Source organism: Pituophis catenifer, unplaced genomic scaffold (genome assembly GCF_029215685.1).
Source record: "Pituophis catenifer annectens isolate HBS135680 unplaced genomic scaffold, rPitCat1.0.hap2 SCAF_6, whole genome shotgun sequence".
Lineage (NCBI taxonomy): Eukaryota > Metazoa > Chordata > Lepidosauria > Squamata > Colubridae > Pituophis > Pituophis catenifer.
The window spans coordinates 38243529-38270878 of record NW_027256886.1 but is presented as its reverse complement, the minus strand read 5'-3'; the positions used below and the strand labels follow the sequence as shown (position 1 = coordinate 38270878).

The following is a 27350-nucleotide window of genomic DNA, read 5'->3' as shown; positions in this document are numbered from 1 at the left end:
AAACGCTGAGTAGAATATGGAAAAAAGCAAATATTTTAAGTCAGGGGTCTCCAATCTTGGCAACTTTAAGACTTTAAGACTTGCAACTTTAAGCAAAGCTGGCTGAGGAATTCTGGGAATTGAAGTCCACAACTCTCAAAGTTGCCAAGATTGGAGACCCGTTTTAAGTAATGAAAAAGTGCGAGTTCCATCTACGAACGTCGACCAACCCCTCCTCGAAGGACAGGAGACAAACATGGTTAACGAACAGGAGGTACAATTATTGTGAAAGACAAATAATGTTCAAGTAAGATGGGAAGCTATCACGGGCAACAGTTCATCGGATAAGCCCTCCGTGAAGCGCCACGACTGCGACGGAAAAGAAACCTCGCCCCCCCCCCCCTCGCTCGCCCGATTCAACTCCGGAGACCGCTTACAACTAACCCCGCCCCTGCAGTGGTTGCTCAGGCTTATGCGCCGTCGTTAAAGGGCGTGGCCACGACGAGGGGGGGGACGGGAGTTAGATAGTTAAGCCCCGCCTCCGGTTGCCACTCTCCGCTGGGAGTGGGATGGAGATGATGGCGCCTGCGCCTGGAGTCGTCGTGGGAAACGCGTCGGAAATTCCCAAGCCAATCTTAGCCAAGAGACCCAAGAAGTCCGATGATTGTTCGGAGACCATGAAATTGACTCGTAAAGCGGTTCTGTCTCGAGCGAAAGCTACGAGCCTTGCAGGGGTCCGCAAGCTCAATTGCTGGTGAGGAGGAGGAGGAGGAGGAGGTGGCCTTTTATATTAGCTGCAGTTTTCGGCGTTCCTCGCCATTGGCCGTTGCGGCTGGGATGCTGGTCGCTGTAGTTTCAGCAAGGAATTGGCGAACTTCTGCTCGTCCCTTTTGTTTGCTCCGTTGTCTTCGCAATGGGCACCGAAAGGTCGGGATTGGCTACCGAGAAGGTCTAGTGGTGAGAAAAGTGTGGCTTGCAGAATTATGATAAAGGCTTTGCCCCGCAAAAAGTGAATTCCTGAAATCGTTGTAGACTCTTCTGATTTCTAAAGCCAGAGTGGTTGAAAAGGGAAAGAATTCCGTCCTAGTAACGATTAAAGGCACTATGTAAATATTGATTGTTAGTAATTGAAAAGGGTATTATATCCCAATTCAGTATTTTTATTTTGTGTTTTGCAGGATTAAAAATCACATTTCATTATCTGGTCATTCATTTTTTTTCATTTCTCTTTACTACTATTCAGTTCATAGCCTGTTTCCCTTCACCACTTTCCCTTGCATCCTTTGATCAAGTGTGAGGCATTAAAAAATAGATAGTAAAACTTGACTTTGGTTCATCCGGGGAGGAGCTATGGCCCAAAAAAATTGCCTTGGGTTCATTTATTCCTTTTCAAAACGAGTAAAGTTACATTATCCTGAGGTCATCTGGACCTGTCTAGTACTGTATATGGAACAGTCCTAAATCTATCCAGAACTTAGCTAAATACAGCCTGATTAATATAAGCTATTGTATACCTAGACCATCACTCAGCTGTTCGTTTTTGAGTTCCATGGTTGCATATTTGAGATGAAACAAAGTTGTTACTGTACTGGAAAAGGCTACTTGAAGCTGTACTTTCTTCCTAATTATCTTTCTGACTCCCGCAGATTGTTTATAAGACTTTTTTCGGCTCCTCCTTGTTGTTCTGTTTTTTTTTTAATTCCATACTTTTCTTTTAGGAATTAGATAACATACATGTCTTATTACTATACCTCTGTATTTTTATTTTCCTCCTTTTTCTCAACAATAGTTCTTTCACTTCCTTCCAAAAATATTCTGAAGTTATCATCCAGAAATATCCTTCACTTATCCCCACCTGTCTGTTTTGTTTTCTTTGTCTGAAATGTCTTACATTATAAATTGTTACATAATACATTGTAAAATCAGTCAGAATAGAGACTTCTGCTTTCATTCATTCAAATTATAGGTTTCCTGGGGATAAGGACTAGAGTGGCTGCTCTGCTGTGATTACAACAGAGATCCTGTTTCTGTTTAACATCTTTCTAGAAATGTGGGGTTCCCCATGAAATATTGGGGAAATAACTTTCTCCCATTATCATGCACACACTTGTTGGCCTAGCTACAGTGTGGTTACAAATAGTTTGACTTGCACATAGATAGGAATTCTTTTACAGATTTGGAAATTTCAAAGGTTTTCCAGTTGCATGGAGTAGTATCTGTGCACATATGAGCATAGGCATCTTGAAGAGAAGTCAACAAAATGTATATAGCAGGTCATAAGTAGGCCATGCCGCCTTTCACAGGCTTACTAAAAGCACAAAGGGCATTTGTAGAGGGCTCTAATTGTTCTTTCATATATGGCTTTCCATAGTGTGAATATTGCTTTAGTTAATATACTATTTTATACATGCCTTTTAAATATGTTCTTCTTTTTTAGGGGAAGCCGTATCTCAGATGTAAGTACCATTTCTAAATTTCTAATCTGTAAGAAATGGAAATAATTGTTGGTGGATTGGTTCTCTCTCATAATCTGTTCCCAGTAGGGAATTGTGAATGGTTGTTAGCTATTTTCTGACTTGAGTGAAATCAAGATACTAAATCCAGGGAAGAAGCAAAGACTCATCAGTTGGTACTTTGCCTCTTTCTCTTTGGAAAAGTAGATATTAGAGGGCTGAGGAGCTGGCAGTGGTGTAATTATGACCCACCTTTAGCTACATGTACCTCATGCTGAAACTGCCAGTGAGAAGAGATAGGGGGTTGACTCATCATTTGGAGATGTTATAGCACTGTGATTTATCTTGCTTGATTGACAGAGAGTTTCAATGGACTCTCAGTTGCACTGTATATCTGAACTGTCATTCGGGAAAACCCAAGACATAATGTATGTTTGTTTGGAACAGGTTCAGGCCCTAGAATATCAAGGTTAAAAAAAAATCTGCTTTTATATTCCAGAGCAGTTTCTTAACCTTAGCAGCTTTAAGATGTATAGACTTCAATTCCCAGCTGATTGGGGAATTCTAGGAATTAAAGTCCACATATCTTAAAGGTACCAAGGTTGAGAAACATTGTTCTAAGGAATACTATTCTTGAAATTCTGAAAAATAGCATCCAGTAATAATGTAGGTTGCTTTGAAATAGAAAAAACGATTAATTCAACTGATCACTGTAGTTCAATCAACCCATCAAATATTTGGATTCAGTACATTTTGACCTCAATTGGCATAAGATTCTGTTGTAATATGGAGCTTCTGTTACAGCTTGCTTAAATACAATATTTCTAATCGATCAATTAATTACATATATTTGTTCCTTCTCCTTGCACTGAAGTTTTGTTAATATTTTGTTTGTTTTTTTCTTTTTAATCATCTAGATATCAATCTGCCATGAGCTTCCTAATGTTGAGGTGGTCACGTTCAGGTGTGTGTTAGAATGGTGGCTGACTAAATAAATAAGCCAAGGAAAATCAGTTGAAATTCTTTCAACATGGAACCTGAAAGGAAATCCTTACTATCTCTTTAGAAGCATTCAGGCATTGTGCTTCTTCAATTATTGTGTCTTTATATATCATTTTTAAGTTCTTATTTTTAGCAAAAAAATCAAATTTCTTTATCAGTATCTATACATAATTGTTCCATTAAAAAATCATATAGCGGTATTATTTCATTTTTAGATCATGTATGTGTAGTCTCATGTTTCTATATTGTGCGCTACCCCTCCAGCTATACTGTACCCTCTTTTCTATGCCTTAAATTGTTATTTTTTATTTAGTAACACCGGATCATAAAGAAATTACAGATCTTCATTTTTCATTTCATTAACTGTACAAATTGACAATCCGTCATTCGAATCATTCTTGAACGCCCTATCTGTTTATCTATTTACATATTTGCTGTCTATATATGTGTGTATGTACATATAATTTCAGGAATTTATTTTTGATTCCTGATCTCTCTGTACTTCATAAGTGCATGTTATCATAGCTCTGTACTCTGGATCCCAGACTTATCTTCTTTTACTTTTTTTTCATTGCATTTTTAGTTACTGATCCAATCTCTACTCCTAGGTTCAATAATAATAGCACTCAAGACTTGTACTCTCTTAGGAAATGAGTAATTTTGAATATCAGTGTGTACAGTCTGATGCTATAGTTCTGGTTTCAAAATGTTGAAAATGTAATGGACAATGTAAATGTAATGATCTGGCTTTTTTTCTTCGTCCTCTTATTGTTCATGGTTTCAGATGTTCTATAGAACCATAAGAAAGGGCACAAACACATGTTTATCCAGCTGACCTACGATTTTTGTGTTGCACAAAGAATTGTAGTTGTTAATACTGTCCTTGTTTTCTTCTCTAGTGCAAATAATATCTACAGTCTGGAACCTTTTAACCAGTGCGAAAAGCTAACTGAGCTTTACCTCAGGAGAAACTGTATTTCAAGCCTCCATGAGCTGTTCCACTTGAAAAAACTGCCCCGCTTGAGAATCCTCTGGATGTCTGAGAATCCCTGCTGTGGCTCTGACCTCCATCACTACAGAATGACAGTTCTGCGCAATCTTCCTAGTCTCCACAAGCTTGACAATAAGAGTGTGTATAGCAGCACATTTCTTGGCGGTAGTGTGTGAGATGCTTAAGAATTGTGTAGCAAAATGAGATTTAACTTTGATTTAATATTTCTTTGAACTAATGATGGGAGGGTATTAATTTATTGTTTCATATGAAAACAACTTCTTTCCAAGAACAATTAGATATTCCTTTAGTACCCTGGTGGGTAACCTTTGAGCAGTATGCAGCCCTCCCCAGCATACCATCTGTAGCCCTCCGAGACAATGAGGCTGAATTTTTTTCAGTCTTTCCTGGGCGTGGTGGTGGGGAGTTGGAGAAGGACAAAATGAACTCCACGGAGCTCACATTATCTGGAACTCAAAAGAATATTGATGTTCTTTCAGTTAGTTTACATTTAAGCCCATGCTATTCTTGCCTTGTGTAAAGCAATATTTGCCATTAAAATGCATATTTAAACTTCAGAAGATTTTTTTAAAAATGGCAACAAATTCTGCCTCATATTTATTCCTTCTCTAGTTTTATAAAATTCAGAACCTGTTTATTAATGGAAAAGTATTTTTGATAAATGCATTCTTTAATATATTCTTAGTTTCAAATATGAAAAAAGCAATTAATTTATACAGTTATCAATTCACAAAATTAACTATGTTGGAAGAATGGTATATAGTCAAAGGTTTTATAATCAAAGGAGTCTTCCTTCTTGTACTAATAAATACATCAAATATAATATATGGGACTATATCAAAAATACTATAGCTGTGATGGCGAACCTATGGCATGTGTGCCAGAAGTGGCATGCAGAGCCATTTCTCTGGGTACGCAAGCTGTCACCTGTTGCTCTTCCAGGTTCCGGTGCGCCTGGTGATGGCTTGCGTGCTCTTCCGGTTTCTGGCATGCACCCACGTGTGTGCGCGCACACCCTCCCATTTCAGCACTTGGTGCCAAAAAGGTTTGCCAACACTGTACTATAGGTTTCAATTTAATATGAAGAGCCCTGATGATGTATTGGTTAAAGTGCAGTAATGCAGGCTAACTCTGCCTACAGCCTGGAGTTCGATCCTGACTGGGCTATGAGTGCTATAAAGCACTATGAGGTGCTATATTAGTGCTATTGCCATTGCTATGATGAATCTGCTTGGAATACTTTTTATTTTTTAAAAAATGTTATTGCTGTAAACTGTTGAAAGTCCTCTGGGGTGGGATGGATTATGAACAGCGTAAGAATAAATAAGTAATACTGTTCCCTCTTTGGCTTTTGTTTGATTTGTATAGTGGTGACAGAGGAAGAACTGTCACATGCACTAGTACAAGGAGAAGAGATAACAACACCCCCAGTTAAAACAGATGTAGACAGCTGCTGTCAATACTCTAACACTGAGTCCAGCACGACAGAGTGTACAACAGAAAATGAACTCATGAACTTCAGCACTGAACTTGAGGAGACAAAGTGAGGCGAGCTCTGTTATTTGTTGTTAGCATTTATTTTCTGGACTTAATTTATGAAGAAAATTGTCCAACATGTGGTTCAATCTGGAGTAAAAAAGAATTTCTCGCTTTCGTAAACCAATAAATTGGAATATGAGAAGGGATTCCATGATTTTTAAGTATGCAGAAACATGTAATTATTTTTATGCAGCATCTATGTGTCCCTCTTTAAATATAGTGCTTTGCAGGTTACATGTTAATAGAACCTTGTATTCTATTAGTCATTATTTTACTTATGTTCCTCCTGTACAGTAAAATCCGTGAGCAGCTTGGTATGAAACCTGTTGTTTCGAAAGATACATTTTCACCCAAAGAAGTCAGTGGTACACGGACCAAATGGGTGAGTAGAAGAGTCTTCACCATCCCAAAAAGCCATAGTTCTGTGTATTTTGGATCATATTATGCATTTGTCTTGCACTAAACAATTGTATAAAACCCAAGTAATAATCAGCTTAGCTTAGCTGCATTGTTACAGTGAAAGAATTGAGAAGACAGCAACAGAAAACAAATGCCATCTTTGCAAAGAAGCTGAAGAAACAGTCAATTCCTAATTAGCTACTGCAAGACAACTCATTACAAACAATGGCATGACAAAGTAGCTACAATAGTGCATTGGAATATCTGCAAGAAATACCAATTGCCTACAAGCAAGAACTGATGGGAACTTCGAAGAAGTAATAGAAAATGAAGAAACTAAAGTGCTCTGGGACAGACAAGTACCTGCCACATAAAACCCCAGATTTAACAATTTCAATAAGAAAGTAAAAAAAAATCCAGATAGTGAATGTGGCAGTACCTGGAGACAGCCAAATAAAGAGAAAGAACTGGAGAAAATAACAAAATACAAGGACCTGCAAATACAGGTAGAATGATTGTGACAAAAGAAAGCAGAGATAGTACCTGTTCTAATAGACCACCTTGGGTACAATCCCAAAGCATCTGGAGCACCACATGAATACCATTGGCATTAACAAAATCTTCACCATGATATACATCAAGTTATCATTATGGTTGATTGCACAGTCAGACAGATGTTTAGACTGGTTTTGGCATTTTTATCCACCTTCAAGTCCTTCCCAAAGACATGGGATAGAGAAGTTGTTTGATGGTGTTAAAGTTATTATAGCAGGATGTAAGCTGTTCCAAGTAAACTTGCCCTTTGCAATTGACTGATGGTAATGATGTCAATAATGGCGTTCAAGGGGTAGTCAAGATTTTTTGGGGGGAATTGCACCCTATTATTGTTGGTACCTAGTTTGCTTTCTTTTGCCATAGTTGTTCCAATTGTATGGTGCCATTGATAAATCTATCTCCTGGGAAATTCAATTCTATTCATAGAATAATTTGCTTGAATATGTGAGGACGGATTGGAGGAAAACAGTGAGGTACAGGTAGCCCTCGACTTATAACCATTCATTTAGTGACTGTTTAGTTACTGTTCTAAATTAGAACAGTATTGAAAAAAAGTGATTTATGAACTGCTTTTCACATGACTGTTCCAGCATCCCCTGGTCATGTGATCAATATTTGGTTGCTTGGCCTCTAGTTCATATTTATGATGGGTGCAGAGTCCTTTTGTGACCTTCTGATAAAGCAAAGTCAATTGGGAAGCCATATTCACTTAGCAACCATGTTACTAATTTAACAAGTGCAGTGGTTTGCTTAACAACTATGACAAGAAAGTTCATAAAATGGAGCAAAACTCACTAAACTGTCTCATTTAGAAACAGAAATGTTGGGCTCAATTGCGGTCATAGGTTGAGGACTACCTATAGTAATAAGAGGACTAGGCAGCATCTGCACAGTAATTAATTCTATGATCTGCTCTGATTTTGCTTTTTTGTCACCTTGATTAACAGAATAATATCCTCAGTGCCATCATGTTACTTCTAGAAGAGCTGGATTCAGAGAGTTTAGAAGTCGTCCATCAAACAGTTGGAAACAAACTCCAAGCCTTGCAGAAAAAGGAAGTTCATGAGGACCGATAGCACATCCAAGGAACTGTTTCTGAATCAGCAAAATTTATTTCATTAGTCCAGCTAGCATCCTTTGTGTGTTGGACTTCCCATGAGAATGGATGATTTTGTACAGAAAAAAACAAGCACATCTTGGGTTTCATGTGCTTAGAACCATGTTCTACAATAATTTTTTTCACCTACAATTTATGTGCCTGCATTTTACAACTATTATTCCACCTTCCACAATGGCTGGCAGCAGAGATAGCAAATAAGCACGTATGGATCACGTCTATTTGTAGACAAAAAAAAGTACTTATCATTTGGAAGAGGATGTACTTCATCTCTTGCTAGTGCCTTCCTGCTGGAAGAATCATGCCTAGACTTGTTTACTCATGCCTTTGTCAGACCAAACCTGTGATATATCTGACTTGGTTAGACCTGGTGGTCTTCCCTAATATCCCAATATTGGAGCAAGTCTAAGCTTCAGGTCTTCATGTCTCTTCCTTTTCCTCCTCCATTAAATAGTGTTTGACAATCCTGGTCTCAAAACCAGAATTTCATAAAAAGTTAAAATTCATAAAAAGAAAATCATTGAATGTTTAAATTAAAAACTTGAAGCCAAGTCTTTGCTGTCATTATTCCTCCTGTGTTAAGTAACTTGAAATTTATGGGGAAAAATCCCTTGCAATTCAGTTCCACTTACATTTTACAAATCTGAAGGTTTCCTTCAGTCTATGAAGTCTTCTAAAGCCTTCTAAAAATAAAGGCTTCACGGAGGGGAGGAGGGTACAACAACACCGTGATTATATAAGGAGGCAGCATTAGAGACTACTGAACAAAATCCAGTACAGTATTATTTGAGATAGTCGGACCTTTAGCTTCTCTAGTCTGTCAAGCTACGTCTAGTGCAGGAGCCCCACTATGCCATGAAATAAGTATAAAGTTTTCCTTCCATGGTATGAACATAGTTTGAATAATGACTGTGGTTAAAATTATGTACTTTTTTTGCTGATTATTTATAGTACACTGATCCAGATCAGTGTTTATCTCAGGATGTATAGGATTTTCTGACATATTTAGATTGAAATATGCAATGGGGAAGACCAGGCTATAGTTAGTATTCAGTAGGTGGGTGATCATAGTCCAGTTGCCACCTTTTTTTTTTTTTTAATTTGATTTATATGCCGCCCTTCTCCGAAGACTCAGGGCGGCTTACAATGCGTTAAGCAATAGCCTTCATACTTTTGTATATTTATACAAAGTCAGCTTATTGCCCCCACAATCTGGGTCCTCATTTCACCTACCTTTGAAAGGATGGAAGGCTGAGTCAACCTTGAGCCTGGTGAGATTTGAACTTGCAGTAATTGCAGGCAGCTGATGTTAACAGTGCTTTAGTCTGCTGCGCTACCAGGGCTTTTAGGCTAAAACATACCTTGACATACTTTATAGAAGTGTTGTAAAGATAACAATGAGAAAAAACTATATTGGGAAAATAGCATAATAAAATGTAATGGCAACAGGGTGTATGACAGAAATAGTGTAGTTAACTCGATAGATAGCATGGCCAGCAGAAAACGCGGCTTGTTTCAGTACGTGAGATGTTTGTATTCCACACATTGTGTCCTAAAGCTGCTAAAGGTGTTTTTGCCAATGTGTTTAATCTACTAAGAATTTTGGTAAATTTATGATGTTTTGCTGCTTTATCACAGCACATTCTTTCCTTGTCTTGAGCTACTTATTCTTACACAAACCGAGGAAAAAATTCTATCTTAAATCATCTGGCTAGTTGCCTAGCACAGAAGTCTCTTGAACTATGCAATGATTTTTTTTTCTAATTGAAAAGAAATTATGGTATTCAGGTTCCTAGATTATCTTCATGAACGCAAGCCTAAATAAACAATGATAGCAGGGATAGCATTTGTGTAGACAAGCAACGAAAACCCTCAAAGCAGCTGAGATGAACTTTCCACAGACTGGAACTGCCTCAATGCCTCTCCACATCATCAATGCTTTCCATGATGCTATAACAAATAACTCTTGTTATCCTGAGAAATTGTGCAGTTTGATAACTTTTGATATGAACTCTATTAGTTGTTTAGTGAAGTTTAGTCTTCATTTGTTACAACATGAGCAACTGAACAAACCAGCCTTTTCCATCCCCAGCATGGTAAGAAAACTGCTTCAATACTAGTTCGTCCAATAACTTCGCTATAATCTTCATAGTACTTCTCATTCTGCTCTATTCTTTATATCCAGGTCCTGAGAAGTGCACTATTGTCTCAAATATATTCTCTCTCTTTTTTCCCCTTGACTCCTTCCCCAAATCTACTACTGTTTAATTCAAATTCTCATAATTTCTTAATTCTCCATGAAATGAAGTTTTCCAGTTAACAATCAGGTATGTCGTGAGAATTGGCACCCATCTTATTGGATTGAAGATGATTTGAGATGCAAAAGGTTATGTGTTAGATGCCTTGCATGCCAGTGTCATATTAACGTATGTCAGACATGTGCATACTTTGCATTTTCAACTTCCCTTTTTCTCCCAAAATAAGACATACCCTGATAATAAGCCCAATTGGGCTTTTGAGCGCATGGCAATAAGGCCAAGTGCTTATTTCAGAGTTCAAAAAAATATGACAGGGTCTTATTTTTGGGGAAACACAATAGAAGGATCAGATTGCAGTAATGGAAACACCAATTTTTAAGATAACAGAGAACTGCAGACTATTTTCAATTAAGAAATCAAATAATTGAATTCTGAACAAAGGCAGCATCTTAAATTCCAATGTCTCTTCTTAATATGAAAATTTATATAGTTATACACTAACATATATAAGCTATCCTGCCTCCTGTCTTTTATTCAGCACTACTTAGCACGGATATTCTCAGTGAACAATCAGGTATGAATAAGACTGGAATTTAAAAACCCGTTAACTTATCACATCTTGCAGATCTGAGGCCAGCCTCTAACAAAAAACATAATTTATGCATAAACACAGTTGATTCAGTGCGTGTTTTAATTATTTCTACAGGATAGATAGCAATGCCACGGACAAACATGCAATATAGGGCACTGGATTCACAGAAATGCATCAGAAAGGTACAGACACAACACAGTCAAGAGCTGTGCCGCCATCACAGACCAGCCAGGGATAGTGAATTAAACACATGAGCCAGATAGAATGAAGGGATTCTAAAGAAAGTGATGGCATACCAGCAACTCCTGCTGAGCACTCAGAAATGCTACTCTTTCCTAGTCGGCATGAACTACCTCAAGTGAGGGAGGGATAGGAAGAAAGAGGACCTTCTAATGTTTGCTGCTCTATTGCAAGCAAGTTTCTTCTGCCAAGAAGGATCTTTGCTGTGTGTCAATAGTGATGGCAATAGGAATTCTTGGTTGTTTGAGAATTTTTCCCAAGGAGACATTTTGGGAAACTATTTTCTCCAAATTACAGGAAGGCCCTTTCTGAAAACTTGCATTCTTCATGGCACCAGGCCAATAAGAATCTAAAAGTAGCACACTGTCCATTGGCAAGCATTACACAATTCTTCTAAGTAGTGTAGGAATGTTTTAAAAATCCTGTGAAATAGGAACAAATTCTGTCCGGCATTACACACCCTCTACTTCATGGGGCAAAGAGGCTTGAGGAAGGATAAGTGAACCCATCCATGCTCCTTAGTGGGCAAGAAAGAATGAAAGAACCTGTGTGGGTATGGAGTAATTCTGCAACAAAGGCAGGGTGTCTCCTGGCCACACTCTTGTTGGCTCACTGTGGCATCAGCTTTGCACTCGAAAGGCATGAGAAGGCCAGAAAGGGAGAGAACTACATAGAATTGATCAGAGACATGGCTAACGGAAGACTTGCTAGAATCCCTTCTCGATACTGAGTGTACGCCGAGTGACGTGCTCCATCTTTCCAGACACATATTCAGTTAGACTGATCTGGTAGTGGGCCAGCATCTTCAGCATAAGGCGTAAATTCAGCCACCACTGCTCCTTAGGAAGCCTGTGTCTGCAAAAAACAAACAAACTCTGAATGAATACCAGTCTGGCACAGGTGGTGCAACCACAAAGCAGCTCTGAATATATGCATACCATGTCTCTATCAAACAATCTCATGATATCTAAGTCATGGGCACAGCTACCAGTTAGATCTGTACATTTCCTCACTCAAGAGAAAAGTAGATATATAATAGTCAAGAAGTACCACAGCTCACTTTTAGATCCAATATATGTAGTACGGTTCTGAAAAGATCTTCAAAAGGAATAATTATGTATCATGTCTAGATCAGCAGACAGAGAGGAAATCCAACTAATTGACCAATGCATGAACAAATTATCTGACATCATTCTATATGCCATAATTTCAAGCATATCAGTGTTCCTTCCTCAGAATTTTGGTGATACTCCACCCATACACTTACTCAAAATCGGTGACCTTTTTAAGCTCTGTCACAGGACTAAAGGACACAGTCTTCCTACGCAGGCCAATGACACAAGCAGATTCTGCAGAATTGGCAAATACTCGGCCTAGAGAAACAGAGTATCTTTACTTGTAATGCAAGAAAAGCATCTCATCACATAAATGTCTTGGTTTTACATGAGGTAATTCTGGATATTGCAACAACTACCAACTGACTGAATGCTTCCTTAACTATTGTACTGACGAATTTCAAGGAAAATAATTATATAATTTACCCACTGAAAACCAGCTTCATGATAATCATTCTGATAAGAATGATTAATCAATAGCTTTGTTTGAAAGCAAGTGTTTCCACAAAATAATTTTCAAGGTGATTAGCAGTATACAAAACAGAAGTGATGGGCAGGGATAGGCAACATGAACAAAGCAAGGAACTGTAAATACTGAAATACACCCAATCTATATGCCATAAATCTGGATGTACTTCAAGTCCGTCAAAGAATATTGTAAATGATAAGAGTTCAAGATTTGATTAAGTTCTTCATTCTCTTAATTGGAAGTAAGTGGGCAGGCTGTTGCTGGAAATCTCTCTTAGCAAGTAGATGGCTGAGAATCAGAGCAACCAACCGCAGATAGGTTGCCTCATAATATAACAGCAACACATCCCCTAGAGTAACCATTTGATTGTTCTCCTTCAGTGCCCTGCTACTCTTCTAATTAGAAACAAAAACTAAGAAGCAGGCCACTGGGAGCATGTTATTTGTTGTGTATTGTTTCATCTCCTTCTGCCAACAAACTCTGAGCACCTTCTCTTGTTACAAGATGCAATGGCATCAACATCTTCTATCACTGAGATGATAATTATGACCCACCTTTGCGGTACACATCCTTCAACTTTTCTGACATCCATAGAACAGCTTTCACACCCAGCTTGGTACCATAGTTGCGGTCAAAGGGGGTTGGAGCACCTCCCTAGAGATAGGAAAGTGAAAGTAGAGCCAAAAGAGCCAATCTGTTGTAGGAAGAAGCTGAGCTGATGTATAATTGGCCAGAACCATTTAACTCAGAAGCCATTTTGCAAATATGTTCTACAAAAGTGGGAAATGGTTAAAAGCAGCAAGGTCCAGGCAGGTGCAAGATGGGAAATATCTATTAATTCTACAGCCCTGAACTGAGGAAGCTCTTACCAAATATGTATTTTCTTGATGACAATGGACACCAATTGTTAATGAATTGTGGAAGACCTGGAATGAGGAGAGTATGTCTCTCCTGATCCTGCTTGATCTCACAGCAGCCTTCAGTGTCATGAATCATAGTATCCTTCTGGATTGCCCACGAAGGCCTGGGATGGGGTTACTGCTTTTCAGTTGTTCTACTCCTTCTTGAGTAAATGGTTCCATTTGATAATTGCAGGTGTTCAATAATTATGGCTTATATTGCATTTTTAACATCATCATATAAATCTTCTCAGATTTATTTTTACTGGAATGGTAGGTAAACTTTAGTAACTTTAGTAAATGCAAAAGGACTTTTTAAATCAAATAACGTCTGCAGTTATTCTCTCCACTAAAAGTTTTAATCAATTAAGCCTATGCCTCCTCAAAATGCAGAGACATAGGTACTTGCATAATGCAATCTCATGAACTTCAGCTCTACATACCTGTTGGAGATGGCCCAAAACATTGATTCTGCAATCAAATATTCCTTTCCCCTCTGAGGAGTATAGGTTGTACAGGAATTCAGTGGTGTAATGTTCATGGCATTTCTCATTGCTAAAAAAAAAGAAAGATAATGTAAGCAACTACAATTGCATCTTTTGAAGAAAAGGCAATATAGAAAATATTGTCTGGAAAATAATTAATGATGTTAACTTCTGAATGTTAAATTTGTCTGTAGCAAGTTTGGTGTATTTTTGGCTCTTTCTTTTAGTATATCTATGAATATTTCTGACTTTTTAATTCATAAGAAAGGTATCTGGTGCATGTTTCCCCTCTTCCTAAACAAGAAAACGCAGAGCATTTGTTTGAAAGTGGTACTGAATACATGGAACATCAGCAGAATGATTAATTCTTAACTTTCTGAAGACAAGCAAATTTTCATTTCATTGCTTGTTTTTTATTTTTTATAAATTGCTTTATACTGCACTTTTTCTTTTGGGATATACACGTAATATATAATAAGTTACAATATTTTAAATGCTGACATTTGTGTGAATGTCAGGGAAGGCAAAGGCTTTAGAAAGAACCATTTACGAACCACAAAACATAAAGAATTAATCATTATTAAATTTTTACCCCATCAACAATATATAAGGAACTGAGGAGGAACTGGCTAGTGGCATCTTCCAATTTGATGTTCTTTAGCTGTACTGGCCTGCAAGCATCACCATCTCTACCAGGTATATGATGGGACTTTTAATCCAGCACATTTACAGGAAGGGTGGGATAACAGCAAGCCCTTATTTAGCAACCATAATTGGGACTAGCAGCTCTGTTATTAAGTGGTTAGTAAGTGGAAAATCATCTGACCACCACTATGCTTATGATTTTACTAGTTTTCATTTTTCTCCACTCCTCCACCCTTTGGAATGGTCAGCCCAGCGCTGGGATAATTAGCAAGAAGAGAATGGGGAATGCACATCAAAAGGAATAGGGTGGTACAGAGCTTCAAACGCACAGGGAAAACAGCTAGTGTACTCCCCATTGTGTGTGGGCAAAGTTCGTTGCAAAGTTATTTTTTCAGCACTTGTTTTGACTTCAAATGGTTGCTGAAAGAGGCAGTTGGTAAGCGAGGTCCACTTGAATATTATTAATAAAACAAACTGAATATCAACAATGCAATCTACATTAGCTTTTGCACTTGAGAAATTCCTTTTTCTCTGCAGCCTACTAGATACCTACAGCTCAAAGCCAATTTCTCAGGTTTGAAAATTATTAATTTCTCTACAACATTTCAGAGGCTACAATGATTTCCGTTTTGTTGAATCATTGTTCAGCTATGATTCAACAGAAAGGAGGTCATTCTACACTGCACTTACTCCCTTAAAGAGCTCTTGACTTACAATACATTAAAAAAAGGTACAAAGTTCCCACTCTTCCAATGTTATGTTGCAATAGGAATGTTCATCTTCTTTGACAATTCAAAGGACAACATGTCCTTGTTAAAATATTTCTATGACTTACCGGAGTACCAGACCTCTCTGAATGTCCGTTTTCATTTTGTCAGTCAAATGTTCAACATTCGCCTGGCAAGATAAAAATTACAATAGTTTTTATTGGAACATTTTTTTTGCTGATAAGAGTAAAAGAAGTTATTTAGACAAAAGGAGGAGGAAATGACATTTCTGAGCTACATAGAACAAGATTAGATAATAAATGCTTTGTTTCTGTTGGACAGAATGACTAGTTATCAGTGCAACAACTATCTCACAAGTACAGATCCACCAAAAAAAGTTAAAGAGAGAAATTTAAGAAACTCAGATCTTGTTTATATCTTTGTTCTGAGAATCCAGGAGCCTCACCTCTCATATATCACTAAGAACATAAGCTACAATGACAACTATGGAATTCTTAGCTAAATAAATCTAGTGCCGATGTTTTCGGCTTACATGGCCCTAATTCAGAATAAATGATGAAATAATCAAAGTGACAGAAGCACTGACGAATGGATCATATCTTGTTTTTCTATACAATTATGATCTCTAATCACAGATTTATCACAAAAACAATATGGTTTCATTCACATATAACTATCACCTGGGATATAAAATGCCTCACAGGCTTAAATAATATAAATTCCATTGATTTTAATCACAGATTTTAATGGCCATGTTGCCATGTTGATGCTAGATTAATATGTTGTTGCCATGTTGATGTTAGTATGTTCAAGTATGTGTCAACTAATAGGGGTAGACACAATCATTTAACAGTCAGTTTAGACAGGGATGTTAAAGAATTAGAGAAGGAATTTAAGAAGTCTGTTTCTTCTCATAGAATGCAATCAACATTGTATAGTTGGTGCCCATTTCATGATAAGGGCCTGGTGCTATGATCTGGAGTCGCTGTACATATATCTAAATACATACCATTCATACAGTACAGTTGGTAATCTTTTGCAGTAGGGGCCCCATTGTGGAATTATTTTCCCCCACAACTTTTTAATTTCCAAAATCTACAGAGATATTACCAGATTGGGGAGACATTTTTTAAAATCTCATTTTACATTTTTATCTTTTAAGTTGTGAGAGTGGTTGAAATAAGTGTAAAACAAGAACATTTAAGTCTTGCACAGGTTTAATCTGTCTGTATTCCCAGTTTTCTTTTATTGGGAAAATACACATTATACTGCCAAACATGTACTGCTGAGTATCAGGAACTGCATGGTGGGAATCACAACATGCGAAGGGCAGAAAGCGCATATAGTTCAGAAGCAGCCCAACTTGACATATGATATTCTACATTTGCACATAATGTTAACTACATAATATACAGAAATGTTTCCCTGCATTTTCATCACTTTTCATTTTCTTTACCAGCACACCTTTAAGTCATGAATGGTGAAAGGGTCTTCATAGATGTAAGCAGCATCTGCTCCCACTGCAATTCCAGTCACTGTTGACAAGTAGCCACAATAACCCCCCATAGTCTCCACAATGAAGACACGCCGTTTGGTACCTGAAGCAGACTGTTTGATGCGGTCACAGCTCTAAATGGCAAGAAATGAAAGTGGAAAAAATAACATGTTCAGGTATTGGAAGGCATTAAACAGTGACCGTGATTACAGGCTGCCAACTACACTGATACACAATTGCTTAACAAGAGCAAACCTGACTTAAATCACAGCACAGCATTCCTAAACTCAATAGAAGAAACTGAGATAGATGATCTCAGTTATCATCACTACCCCCAGCAAATGTGAGGAAAAAAATAGCTTGATCTGACCAGTTATGAGTCCAATTCTCAAGGACTACCACATCTAATGTAAAGATCATCATAAAAACTTGTAAAACTGGGTCCAGCTCGATTTTTGACTATAATACTTATGGTCATTGAAATTCTGGTCACAATTCTGGTTGAAAGTCAAGTGCTACAGTACTTGTATGCATGGCTTTGAAAAACAAAGCCTATCATTCAGTATTCTACAAAGAGTTTGAGCAGAAAAAAAGATACAGAGACATAGAATCACAGCAGGTATAATATAAAAACTGAGTGAACATCACTGAAGAATCCATTGTGTAACTAAAGAAATGCTTCTTGCCAGCTTATCTTACTAGTGTCATGCCTCCCATGCCTTTTGGACACTGAATCTGAATTCTTTGGCCCAATGCCTGAAATCTGTTTTCTTAAGGTACTTGGTTCTCTTACAGTTACCCAGCCAATACTAAGAACAAGGAAAAACTTAACTTCCTTTCCTCTTTAACCCACTGTTTCTTCCTCTTATTGAGACTGTGACTGAAACTGTGTATAAAGACAGTGGCTGTGATTTGAGAATAATTAAAGGTCTCTCAGATGGTGATCAGGCCACTCATAATTAAGAGTGCAATTAAAGTCACTTAAAAAAGTGACTTATGACCATTTTTCACACTTATGACTATTGCAGCATCCCCATGGTCATGTGATGAAAATTCAGATGGTTGGCAACTGGCTCACATTTATGATGGTTGCAGTGTCCCAGGGTCTTTTGATCACCTTTTATGACCTTCTGACAAGCAAAGTCAATGGGGAAACAAGATTCACTTAACAACTGTGTTGCTAATTTAACAACTTTAACACTTAAGAATTGTGGCAAAAATGTCGTAAAATGGGGCAAAACTCACTTAACAACTGTCTCTCTCAGCAATAGAAATTTTGGGCTCAATTGTAGTCATAAGTCGATGACTATCTGTAGATTAATCTTCTCCCTTTTTTCATAATACAGTCAAATTCATGATCAAAAGTAATTATGGACATACAATAGAAGTACTTTCTTCTCACAAGAAATAATTTATTCATGATCATAAAATAGAACAATAGTCCTTAACTTAATTGGCTTTAAATAGAAATTATAGAAACATGCCTGTCAGGCAATTTATAACATTTTTGCTACTTAAACAATTAGTAAGTGGTTGATTTACTGGAGATGAAAGATCTATGAATAGGGATACTGCAAATAACTGCACCTTGAATTGTGCAGACAGGGAGAGAAACAGGCTTCCTAAATATAGTTATAATTAGCTTATACACTTTTAGGAAAATACTTGAAAATGCGAGGTATCTGTTGAAAGCTCATATTCCAATGAATGTCTGGACACAATGTCTACAAATCAGATTTCTGAGTCTCCATATTACGCCATATTCCTCTCCCCCCAACCCCCATTTACAGAGAAGAAATAAATTGATGTAAGAATGTTTACACAACTCATTTGCCAATCTGCCCTAATTCCCTGGAATGTGCAGTTGCAATAACCCCAGCCTCACCTCCATGGCAGCATTGACCGCTGTATCAGATCCCAGGCTGAAATCAGTGCCAGGAACGTTATTACTGATGGTAGCTGGTATCACGCACATGAGGATACAAAGCTCATCATACTGCCCACGAGCCTCTACCAACTGTAACACTCCTTCATATGCCTGCAAAAGGGAGAATAAATTGTAAGTCTAAGCCACAGCAGGGAGTCTAAGAACTGGAAGGCAAAGAGTGTAGGAGAAAGACAACTTTGATTTTGATTGAACTTGTTTTGAATTCTGAGCTTATATTATGCAGAAGTTAAATTTTAGAAAATTACAGTTGTTGTCAAAAAAGTAAGAGTGATTATGTAGAATAATGATTTCACCAATGTTCATTTAATTCTAGGCTTGCATTCTATCCACACACTATACTAATACTGCAAATATGTCTGTTTAGAAAAGCCTTTTATAAAAAGTGTTGGGGTGGAGTGAAGTGAAGTGAGGTGAGGTGAAAAGAGATAGTCTTCATTTAATATTGAAATGACTCAACCAGTTTCTCTGTACCTCAAAGCCTCCAATGACCAGCAAGGCCTGGATATTAAATTTCCGAACATTTTCAGCAATCTTTTCCATGCATGTCTTTGGAAGAGTTCTGGCAAAACAATAATAAGCAAGTTTCAAACAAAGTTTTTTCCAGTACAAATGTGCATATGGAAAAGCTATGCTCTGAAATTCTTCACAGTTATTAAGCACAGATTTATGGAAGTAATTGATGCATTGGCATTTTTCTCTACAAGAGAAAGTATGAAAAACAAAATACTGAAATAATTCAATTCCACATCAAAAAAGCAGGTGCAAGATAAGGTTCTGAATTACAAGAACAGTTCAAAAATAAATTAAATAACGATAGATTATTCATGGCTTTCATGGAGGCAGGAAAAGTTTGTAGAATTTATTTGAGGTCAAAGGCTGACTATGTAACCAACATATCTCCTAACTGTATGGAGAATTTTATTGGTTTTGACAGCACTAACCGTTTGGTCCCCAACATGGATCCTCCACGGCCCAACCAGCCTGCAACATCATGCCAGAACAGCTCTTTGACCTGTAAGAGCAATAATTAAGTCTGTTGTGATTTGATCTACCAACCACAAATAAATCAAGCAACTCCAGTTTTCTGCCATACAAACTAGTGGCAGATTAATATTTTGTTGGACAAGAATTATTAAGAACAATTCTTTAATACTTTAAACTGAAATTTTAAAACTCTAAGTGGTGCATTCAGAATTCATAAAGTTCCAAAGGAATACTGATGTCTAATTGTTCTTATATCAGAGAATGAAGACATTCAGAAGAAGGAGCTGCCTAACTGAATAAGATTTACCTGTCCTTTGCTTAAGCCTTCAAACCCATCATTCACCACGTACATTGTATGACCCTGGCAAATCCCAACACGAACAGCTGATCGGACTGCTGCATTCATGCCTGCTGCTGGGGCACCTACATTCAGTATGGCAATGCTGAAATTGCTCTGGTGGAAAGGAAAGACAATTAGCAAGCTATGCAGAACTTGAAGACACTAAAGTGATGGATAAACTTTAGCAGGGATGTGTTTTAAAATCAAAACTTTCTCAACATTCCTCCAAGTCTTTTCAGAATTGAAGTAGGGCTCAGAAGAAGCAAGGTTGTCGCAGATATATCTTCTTCCCCCTTTTCCTACAAAGAACTTTTAAAAATGATCATACGTCATACAGGTCTTTGATGTACAACCAGTACGTCATTGGAATTTTAGTCATTGAGTGAAGGGGTTATTAAGCAAGATGCAATGTAACTATTTTGTTCAATGACCACAGTCTGGGCCAGGGGTGAAATCCAGAAGATTCTGACAGGTTCTGGAGAACCGGTAGTGGAAATTTTGAGTAGTTTGGAGAACCAGCAAATACCACCTCTGGCTGGCCCCAAAGTGGGGTGGGAATGGAGTTTTTGCAATATCCTTCCCCTAGGAGTGGGGAGGGAATGGGGATTTTGCAGTATTTTCCCCTGCCACGCTCACCAAGCCACACCCACCAAGCCACACCATGCCCACCAAGCCATGCCCATAGAACCGGTAGTAAAAAAAATTGAATTTCACCACTGGTCTGGGCACTCTTGGTGGCAGATGTTAAATCATCTCCCAGGTCATTAAGCAGACAGATTTAAAGATATAAACGTTGAATAAAAACACTTTTTTAAAAAAAAATGAAAGACCTGACTGCTGAAAATTTTACTTCCACATAGAGCTGAAATCTTCCTGGCAGGCAGTCCCTTTCATGCTCAAATGTTCCTGCAGCCAATTGAAGGATTTCAGCTCCCCTCTGTGCATAAATGGAAACTCCTTCATGGGGCTGCAGGAATGGAGTTGAAATCTTCAGGATTTCAGCACTGTTCTGCAGCCCACTGAAAGGTTTCTCCTCCCCTCTTTCTCTTGCAACCTTTCCTGCTGCTTTCCCAATTGACTTTCTGGGCAAGCTGGCAAAGAAAATTGTAAGTGGTAATCACATGACTGCGGGATACTTGGCAATTGGTTGTAAATGTGCATTGATTGCCAAGTGTCCAAAGTGTGATCATGTGACTCAGGGAGAGCGGTACAACTTTATAATGGCTGGAAGCCCTCTATGTACCTAATGTACCCTTTCCAAGGCCATCATAGCTTTGAATAGATGAGGACTATCTGTAGTGCCTTTAATTCAGAAAACAGTTATTTTAACTTTTCTAGTAATAATAATAATAACATGTGGATGTGAATTAAATATTTTCTCAAATAAGAATAATGCAAATCTTGAGTTACTGTTATTGGGGAGAGGGTTATTTAAATCTATACACAAAACATAAATATTGCATTTCTATCAACATTTAGGCATGGCTAAGTGTCAGTAACATACACATATACAAGAGCATTACTACCAGTGCTCCTATCTCCAAGCACTCAGATAACTCATGGTCTTTTCTTTTCTCACCTTTTTCTGAGCTGGCTTCTGGTGTGCAAGCAGTTTATAAATATTCCAATTGTTTTCAAAGCTTCTGTAAAATAATTTTACAATCATACTGGTTACCATTTAGTTGTTGTATTTTTTTTCTTTTTAAATTAGCAGTTTATTTGTTAAAACACTTAAGGAGCAAAATAAATACCGGTAGCTACATAAAAGAAGATAGTGAATAAAGAATAAAACATCAATGAATAAACAAACAGCATTTATAATTACACAGTTTAAAATTCATTATTTCATTAATGCATTAATTAATTTTATAGAATTAGTTCACTGTATCATTTTAAGAAATAACTGAACATTACTATAAATGTCTAAATGTGATTATTAATATTGATATCCCCACTATTTGTCATTGTGTCAAAAATAGTTGCACAATCATGTAAAGGAAAAAGGAAAAAAAATAAAAAAAATAAAAAAAAGATTTAAAAAAGAGAAAAATCAATGAAAACATTAAGAAACTACGTAATTCTAAATTGTTTCCCAATGTACCAGATTATTACATCAAAATATTTATAAATACTGAAATTGTTCTAATTTTTCGCTTTACATACATTCTTTTCCCCTTAAAAACTGTATTCAGGAATATCTGAGTTTGCCTTTTTATGTGATTCATGATAAAAAGGGGATAATTCTTGCTTAAATTTAATCAAACATCTGTTCTGATAGATACTGTTAACTTTGCTGTTGCGGTATATTCTCCAAAGTTTGGTTTCCAGACTGAAACTGTTAGCAAAATACCTCTTTTAGTTGCTGTATCTCATAGTCTGCCCCTCATCAACCCATAACTATTATTTTTATTTTTATTATTCATATTTCTATGCCGCCCACTCTCCAAGGACTCTGGGCGGCTTACACCAAAGACAGTATACTAAATAGCATATTGCCCCCAACAATCTGGGTTCTCATTTTACCCACCTCGGAAGGATGGAAGGCTGAGTCAACCTTGAGACGGTGAGATTTGATCCGCCGATCTGCTGAACTAGCAGTCAGCTGAAGTAGCTGCAGTACTGCACTCTAACCACTGTGCCACCTTGGCTCTTAACATGTCTTATTTGGTCATGTTAGTGGCAAACCCTGAAAGATATGATTCCAAGACATCTAAAAGGTAACAGGTTTCAGACGACTAGCCAGAAGCCCTCCAAATCTAAATAGTGAGAAAGTATCTCTTTTTATCTCCTAATATTCAAGCTCAAAAATGCTTTTAAATTGTGTCATGAGATAACGTAACTGATGAACAGCAGTATCTGTGTGAGGTACAAAATCATAAAACATTTATTATGATGTCATGATGCAACTTCCGCTCTCTCTGTATTGTGGTGTGAACACTAGTATACAAGACGTATACAAAACATTGTGTTACAATGTTTGTTTCATTGTTTAACCCCCCCTTCCCTCCCCCCCAATATGTGCATGTTTGAATCTGTATTTGTAATTTCTATGCGTTTCAGCTTTTCCTTGAAAATCACTTTCACATCTTTAGTGAATGACTTCACCACCACGTTGCTGAAAAAAGTCTTTTAAGACTATATTTACATAAGCAATACCCAAGAACATTACTTATATTCTCCAAAAAAAAAAAAAAAAAAAAAGATCTGATGATTTCTTCTCAAGACTCCCTGGCCAGCAAGGCTGTTTTAAAAGTATGGAAACAATTACTACCTGATTTTACTCAGTTTGCAATGTGTCATTTCCTTAATGTCATTTTTTAAAATACTCTGGCTGATAATCATCTCAATTTTCAGTCTGATTTAGTTGCTTTAAAGATTTCTTAGCGGAAACAGGAAATAGCACCCAGCTTGAAGCTCTTTTCTTAGACGTCAAACACTTACTTGAAAGAGTGACAACAGTATAAGTCAAATCATTCAATTTCTAATGTTTAGTCTCTGACGTGCCTTAAATAACTAAAATAATTCCAAACTCACGCAAGAAACTATGTCATCAAACTCTGGAAATACCACTATTTTCAGAAATATACAAACTATTTAGGGAAAAAATTATTAGAGATGAAAGGTTCAACCAAATAATCAGTTATAACTGGGCATGTTGAAGGCTATGAAATGTAGGCTGGCTATGCCTCTCCAGAAAGAGAAAGGGTAAGAATGACCACAGCACTGAACAATATGATTCTATATTGCAAGTAACTTCTTTCCAAGTGGCATCCATGATGCCAACATAACACTTCTTAGCATCTTTGGCTCTAGATGATTGCATGGACTTGTTTACTTGGTAACATTTTTGGAAGTTATTTGCTGTTACCTTCTCCTTGGTCTTGAGATAAAGTTACTGATCCAAAGCCACTCAACTGGCTTCTGTGCGTAACACAAAGTTTGGATTTCTCTAATTCTAGTTCAGCACTTAGGCATTAGATACTAGAGTGCTTTAATAAACAGAAAAGACCAGATTGTTTTTACAGCATTAAAATCTGCAGTATACTGAAGATGTTTTGCCTTGTCTTTTCTCATTCACACTTCCACAAGCAAATAAAAGAAATTCATTCTCCTCTCAGACTGAGAGATAGCTCTCACCTGCCTCTGAGCTGGATAGCTTCATCAAACCTTTTCTCATCCATAGCTTTCTGGACATCCTTGGTCTACAAGAATAAAGAATCACAAGGAGGTTCTTGTGAGAAGTCACACACAAAAAAAAAATCAGGTAATACCACGTATGTAGTAAGATTATCTGCTCATTCCAATTAAAGGACCAATAAATTAAGTCCACTAAGAATATATTAGCATTTCAGAAAAACATGCAACGACCAAGAAAAATAGTTTGTGGATTGGCAGGAACACATGGAAAAAATGATTTCCTTTTAAATAAGGGATGGGGAAATTTTACACCAGTGTTTTTCAACCATGGCAAGTTTAAGATGTGTGGACTTAAATTTCCAAATTTCTGGCTGGAGAATTCTGGGAATTGAAGTGCACACTTCTTAAAGTTGTCAAGGTTGAAAAACTCTGCTTTTAGACCCTCCAGATTTTGCTGAATAACAACTCTCACAGTCTTTCCCAGTGAACATCCTGGGATAAACTGCTGGGAATTCAGGGTCACAAATTAATCTCCCCTTCTTTGGCCTGAGCAAGGCCAAAAAAAGAAGCAGTCTCCTTCTTGGAACAAAATCAAGAATGATTCATAAGATATGAGTTTGTACTCAAAACTCTAAAACGCTACACACCCAAATACCACAATTTAAATGACTGTGACAAGTTATGCTAATAAGATAGGCCTGCAAGATATTGTCATTCTTTAAGCAGCATTGTTTTGTCATTTCTTTAAATTAATTTGATTTTGCAGAAACAAAAACAAAACGGGAGTTCACAAAAATGTTACTTGTCCTTATAAAGAAATAAAGATAAGAAAAGAGTAAGCAACCTTATCCCAGCCTTCATTGCTATTGTCTAATCATTATTCAAGGCTTGTCTTTTCCCTGTTCACCCTTGCCTTATGGATGCTGTATTACTGATTCACAGCCTAGGACTTGGGACAAGTAGTTACCTATTGTTATCAATCCTTTATCTCCTAATCCCTATTTCCTATGTTTCCTGTAAAATCAATCACATTGTTTTCATTTTTTGGGTAACTTTTCTCAAGTGAAAACTGAGCTCTTAGGTATTGTATCTCAGATGCATATTCCAATTACATCAACAGAATTGCCATATATTGTATATATCCTGAGTAGCTAAGACTAAAGACTACTTTCTCCTACCTGGAGAGTTTCAAATATAGAGAAACCTGATTTCCCAGAATTCTAATCAGCAACATGAATTTTCAACCTCTTTATCTCCTCCATTTATGTCCCCTCCCCTTCCTCACCTCCCATTCCAGCTAAAAAAAGCATTCTATCCTGATCATATTTGGCTTCTGTGTTTCTATGAAATACTCACCACTTGCACGCATTCCATTAGAGGTAGGCGCACTGACTGGTTCCCAGACAGACTCACCACACAGGCTGGAGTATCTGGTGTTGCCTCCAGTAATGCCATCACTGCTTCCATACCCATTTTGCTGCTCTAGGAGTACACAAGTGCATTTGCTGTAAGCAAGTTGGCTCACTATTGGTTTTGGATGTTAAGCTGTGAACCAGGGTTTCTTAGTGCAGTGATGCTGCAGTGAACAACCAACAACTACTCAGCTTCAAGGCTGAGAAGTACAGAGGAAAAAATATTAAAATAGGAGAAAGGGGTAGGAGAAATAAGCGCTGCAATTAAATTAAAATGGGCATTGCCATCTTGACAGCGAGAAATCAACTGTTTTATGACTTCTTCCTAATATGTAGTGAAGGTTCTTCTCTAGCTATGCCATGCTATGTATCTCAAGGCTAGAAGCATCCTCAGTGGTGTATGATGATTTCTCGGTTTTTAGGTTAAAAAAATCTACTTAGTATAGAAAATCCTGGTTTCATGTGACAATACATATGGAAAAGCAACAGAGGAAGCTTTAAACATATAGTTGTCACTCCCTGATACACCCAACACAGAATAACATAGAGTGGGCAAGAGCCCAAGATCAAGGGCAGCTGCTAGATTGTGGAATTGCAAAGCATGCAAGGACAGAAACTTCATTTCTAATGTAGGAGAAGGTACCAGTCTTTGAGTGGGAGGCCATGAAGAATTGGGTATGAAAGCTGCAGAAGGGCATCCTGAGATTGTGATGGGGATGAAAGGGATAATCTTAAGAACTTGTCTGCTACAGATTTGCTTAATTAGATAGTCAAGTACTTGCCCAAGAAGAAAACGAGGCTGAAGCATGGATTGTATTGTTTTTAGCATTGCAATATTGGAGGCTGCTCTCGACAATAGGTGGGTAGTTGATTGGGACTTCAAAAAGCTTGTGCACATGAAGTGCCATGCCCAGTCTTGAAAAAATAATTGCTAATGAATAGACCAAAAAGCTACGGAAACTAAGAGGAGGAAAATAGTCATATGAGACTGAAAAAGGGAGCTATATCACTGCAGATAATTCATATAAATTTCTCCTTCTGAAATCAAAAAGATTCAAGGAAGACTAGAGAATCCAAACTGGTGAATCCAGCAATGGTGGTGCTTCTGAAATTGAAAATGAAGGGAACTGGTGGAATTAAATACCCACTTTATATAGAGGCTTGAGTGGGTTTGGAGGGTAGTGTCCTGAGAGGTCCTTTATCTCTTTCTCTTTGCTTCTTTTTGTCCTAAATGGAACTGTGTAAGTATTTTAGCAGATGTAGGGTATTTTTTTTCATGGTTTTCATAATGCCTGTGTTAAAATTACAAAATCTAGAGGTTCTCAGCAAGAAAAATGGATCTTAAATGCCTTCAAGACTGGGTGTGGTAGATACCAGCAACTAATGAGATATGGTAGAAACTTTGCATTAAGACAGAGATTACGATAGCTTCAGAATGTGATGTCCTAAGAATTCCCCCCCCCCAAATGGCTCAGTGCCAAGACTATTCTGAAAATACCCAGCTGTGCTTAGAAATGGGTGTATCCACTGCAAAGCCTTAACCAAGT

At 37.5% G+C, this 27350-nt stretch overlaps 2 protein-coding genes across 2 annotated transcripts in view; one reads left to right on the top strand and one right to left on the bottom strand.

The window, feature by feature from the left end:
• The first annotated feature begins 548 nt into the window (after window positions 1-548).
• CFAP410 (cilia and flagella associated protein 410) lies at window positions 549-8607 on the top strand. Its single transcript, XM_070945318.1, has 7 exons — window positions 549-733; window positions 2417-2435; window positions 3350-3396; window positions 4334-4563; window positions 5815-5989; window positions 6280-6367; window positions 7887-8607. The coding sequence occupies exons 1-7, from the start codon at window positions 549-551 to the stop codon at window positions 8013-8015; spliced, it is 873 nt and encodes a 290-aa protein (XP_070801419.1). The 3' UTR covers window positions 8016-8607.
• A 2386-nt stretch (window positions 8608-10993) lies between these two features.
• PFKL (phosphofructokinase, liver type) overlaps window positions 10994-27350 on the bottom strand; it is a 41094-nt gene continuing 24737 nt past the window's right edge. The window contains exons 10-22 of the mRNA XM_070946036.1: window positions 25748-25873; window positions 24392-24456; window positions 21834-21897; window positions 20222-20368; window positions 19872-19942; window positions 19402-19489; window positions 18868-19020; window positions 16952-17116; window positions 15595-15656; window positions 14073-14184; window positions 13285-13384; window positions 12414-12519; window positions 10994-12001 (exon numbers count right to left, since the gene is read on the bottom strand). Of these exons, the coding sequence (XP_070802137.1) occupies window positions 11854-12001; window positions 12414-12519; window positions 13285-13384; window positions 14073-14184; window positions 15595-15656; window positions 16952-17116; window positions 18868-19020; window positions 19402-19489; window positions 19872-19942; window positions 20222-20368; window positions 21834-21897; window positions 24392-24456; window positions 25748-25873 (1407 nt within the window). The 3' untranslated portion in view covers window positions 10994-11853. The remainder of the gene's footprint in view (window positions 12002-12413; window positions 12520-13284; window positions 13385-14072; window positions 14185-15594; window positions 15657-16951; window positions 17117-18867; window positions 19021-19401; window positions 19490-19871; window positions 19943-20221; window positions 20369-21833; window positions 21898-24391; window positions 24457-25747; window positions 25874-27350) is intronic.

Excerpts from the sequence above, each read along its gene's own strand:
- CFAP410 (XM_070945318.1), top strand. The coding sequence starts at position 549 with ATGGAGATGATGGCGCCTGCGCCTGGAGTCGTCGTGGGAAACGCGTCG. Across the intron at positions 3,397-4,333 it reads GTTGAGGTGGTCACGTTCAG|TGCAAATAATATCTACAGTC; the intron begins GTGTGTGTTAGA and ends TTTCTTCTCTAG. Across the intron at positions 5,990-6,279 it reads ACTGAACTTGAGGAGACAAA|TAAAATCCGTGAGCAGCTTG; the intron begins GTGAGGCGAGCT and ends CCTCCTGTACAG.